Raw genomic sequence first — 3,993 nt, forward strand, 5'->3', positions numbered from 1 at the left:
ATTTACTTGTCTCTAGGCTAAACCGATAATAACCATTCCCAGTTCTGTACTTTATTTATGAATGCATTTTCAATAATACACGGTTAACAAAAACTTATTTTAAGCTTACAAACAAATAATTTTTATTTTTTAATACAGTAAAAAAAAATGTAATCTAAATTTATGAATACAATTTGTTAGTGTTTGCTGTACATCGTGGATGCTTTATTTATGAATGCGGTTTGCAATAAAATACGGTAAAATAAAAGCCTTTTTTAAGCTTAAAAAACAAATTCAGTAATTATTATTATTTCACAAAAGTGAAAAAAACTTAATTATTTTAAATTTACCAATACGTACATACAATTTGGTGATTTAGTGATTTCATGATTTTGTTCACTAAGCTACACTACTTTATGGTGTGTATCTTAACATTTACTGTACGTATTTTAACATGATTTTATTCTTATTTATTGTACAGTAACACAATTTTATGTGCTTTTAACAGTTTTCTAGTGATTTTACGATTCCAATGTAAAGTTGAGTTAAATGACTTAACTTGATTTTTATTTTTCCATATATTATTTTTGAAAACTGATGTATTATCAAGAATGACTTAAATCAAAACGACTTAAGCCAAGGTATGTATATATATATATATATATATATATATATATATATATATATACACACACACACTTATGTATTCATTTGCAAGATTCTTGATGTGAACTCGTGTGTTGAAACAGTTATTGTTGTATTTGGGGATGGTGACGTTGCCAGTTTAGCCAATGAAAACACACGTACCATATATTTGGTGTTAATTTGCTTCAGCTTTATTTCATATTAATTGTATTTGTATTAATATGAAATAAAGGTGAAGCAAGTGAACACCAAATATACGGTGCATGTGTTTTCATTGGCTAAATTAGCAACATGACAGTCCCCAAATACAACAATATATATATACAAATATTCTACAATTATAATCAGGGGTCAGTTAATTGCTTCACCACGCACCAAATTTAGAAATAGGCATCAAAATGCCTTTTCTGCTACCATAAAGATCTCCCAGACAGTAACACATTTTTTTATGTAGGCAAAAAGAAAAAATAACGAATCCACACCACTCAGATTAGCTATATACTTTAATCTCGAAACACATATGTATATTTGCCAAATAGATCCTGGCGAGCATTGACAACAGGTTGTAGATTAGGGGCTTGAACCCTAGTGCAGTTAGTAAACCTTGTCATTTTGGCCTTTCAATAGCTTAATACTGATAGGGGTCGCATACTCCTCCTGTAGATTGTATTTCCTCATTAGCAGAGACAGGATCTCTTATGGTGAAGCAGAAATTGTGTGGACCCAATGAATCTGTTGAAGCTGGCATCCACAATTCAAGGCTGGGATTTTTTACCGTTGTAGTTTATTTATTCAAGGTAAGTTTTGTCCAGGACTGTTTATTTTTATATTCACAGGTAACCTTCATACCTGAAGGCCTTTTCCCTATCCGCCACCTGGGTACACAGTAGATGGAAGCTTTCACCAGGGGCTGTCAGAAGATGGCTCGACTCAGTCCTCCCCACCAACTGCCTTAGGGGCCCCCCTCCAGATTTTCTGTAAGAGTTTACTCTCTTAACCTTTCACACACTCGTGCGTATAAACAGAAAGTATCTCTACACTATATGATATGTCTAACTTGTATGCTAGAAAATATGGTATTCATCTGACCCATGCTAACATAAAAAAACAGACTGCAAACGAAAAAACAAAGTAACATACTCCGTTTCTGGAGTTCCCTCTCGATATTTTTCAGGAGTTGAACAGAGTGTCGGCGCTCAGAGAAAATAACGCTCTCGCTCAGAAAATCTTTGTGATTTGGTGGCTCTTCAAGTATCATATGCCAGACACAGTCGAAGGAACCAACCTGTTAATAAACATAATTCAAAGGAATAGAGTACTTGCTTGCTCACAGAAATTACTCAGAGACGCCATCTGCATAAAAAAATAACAGTTAAGTTATAATTAACTTCTTTGCTTTTTTTTTGTTTTAACTGGTACTAGACAGCTTAAAATGTGTGCCCACCTCTGCTGTCTTCGATAGTTTCTTTACATTTTTTTTTTCCTTCTGACATGCTAAATGAGAATTGTTTGCTTGTACTTAACCCAAGAACATCTATTTCTTAGCAGAAAGGGACACTGCAAACAGGGCCCTCTCATTATACATTCACAATGTTATGTGAACAATTCAGAGAGGGCGTGGGTGGGAGAGGAAGAGAGAGAGGTGGAAAGGGAGACACGAAGAGAGAGGGAGAGAGGGAGAAGGTTTGAGCAAGGGGGTAGCAGCTTCTTACAGCACATCACAAACAGATATGTCATTGGAACCAACACCATTAGGATCAAGTACAGCAAGGAAAGGAGGTGAATACATATATATATATATATATATATATAGTCTGGTGTGATGATTCGAAAGCACAACACCTAATAATGCAATGGTATATCTTTTCTACCTCTCTGTTGAGATTTTGCCAAGTAGCTAGGCGCAGGAGTGGCTGTGTGGTAAGTAGTTTGCTTACCGACCACATGGTTGCAGGTTCATTCCCACTGCATGGCACCTTGGGCAAGTGTCTTCTACTATAGTCTCGGGCCGACCAAAGCCTTGTGAGTGGATTTGGTAGATGGAAACTGAAAGAAGCCCATCGTATATATGTGTGTATGTATATATATATATATATATATATATATATATATAAATGTATGTATGTGTGTGTGCTTGTGTATATCTTTGTGTGTCTGTGTTTGTCCCCCCAACATCGCTTGACAACCGATGCTGGTGTGTTTACGTCCCCGTAACTTAGCGGTTCGGCAAAAGTGATCAATAGAATAAGTACTAAGCTTCCAAAGAATAAGTCCTGGGGGCGATTTGCTCAACTAAAGGTAGTGCTCCCACATGGCCATAGTCAAACGACCGAAAAGAGTAAAAGAGTAATATTATAAATGTAATTATGCTATTTAATCTTCTTGGCATAATTGAAACAGTTGCAAGATTTTTGCAGATAATAAATTATATTAATGGCATATCTCCATTTCCTTAATATTTTTTTTAATATGCATAAACCAAGATTTATTTTTAAACCTATTATTTTATGAATGTTATTCACAAAAAAAAAATATTAGATAATGAACAAGTAATTAATTGGATATTACTATCCTTTAATGAGGCTATTTTAACCTCTAATTGAATATATACCCAGCAATTTCTTAAAAAGTTGTCTGCATATATACGCTGAGATCTAAAAGGTTTTTTATGTAGATGTCTGTATAGTAACAATGCTTACGTATTCGTATGTGTGCGTCTATGCTTACGTATAGAGCCTAGGTTTACACTTGTGCATATACAGTTATAATTTCGTGTGTGTGCGTTTTTGTGTATACATGGGTAAGAGTATATGCTTATATTTATTTACACATACATGCATCTATTCGCGTGTGTGCATCTATGTTATATATGGGAATGTGCGCTCAAGTCCACGCTCACACATACTTGAATGTGTGCATACGCATGTATACGGTTATGTTTGTGAGTATTTACGTACATATCCCCATATATATCTATATACGTGATGCTAATATACATTTTTGTATACACATATATACGCAGTCTAATTTTTGTGTTGGTTTACTATATACGTTAAACTACCGTCTCTTTCTCTACTTCTTTCTTCCCACTCCCACCTTTCTCTTTTTTCTTCCTTTCTGTCTTTCTTTCTTTCTTTCTCTCTTTCTTTCTTCCTTTCCTTCCTCACGATAGCCACACTTTCTCCCTTTCTATATTAGTAACGTTATTATCGATATGTTACCCTTTCCCCCTCTACTTCATAGGTTAAGATACAATTTTTGTTACCAGCGCATAAGTTTTTTCGTGCGCGAGCTTAAATGCATGTGTATGTGTATGGGGTTAAATAACAAACATTATATGAATGCACATTGGTGTAACAAGCTGCACTT

General features: G+C 34.7%; 1 protein-coding gene across 1 annotated transcript in view; it reads right to left on the reverse strand.

Moving 5' to 3' along the window:
• The window catches only part of LOC106868915 (deleted in lung and esophageal cancer protein 1 homolog), a 52,491-nt gene that overhangs the window by 1,788 nt on the left and 46,710 nt on the right, over positions 1 to 3,993 (reverse strand). Inside the window, exon 13 of the mRNA XM_052977127.1 lies at positions 1,765 to 1,909. Coding sequence (XP_052833087.1) covers positions 1,765 to 1,909 — 145 coding nt within the window. The remainder of the gene's footprint in view (positions 1 to 1,764; positions 1,910 to 3,993) is intronic.

Source organism: Octopus bimaculoides, chromosome 27 (genome assembly GCF_001194135.2).
Source record: "Octopus bimaculoides isolate UCB-OBI-ISO-001 chromosome 27, ASM119413v2, whole genome shotgun sequence".
In the NCBI taxonomy this organism is placed as follows: Eukaryota; Metazoa; Mollusca; class Cephalopoda; order Octopoda; family Octopodidae; genus Octopus; species Octopus bimaculoides.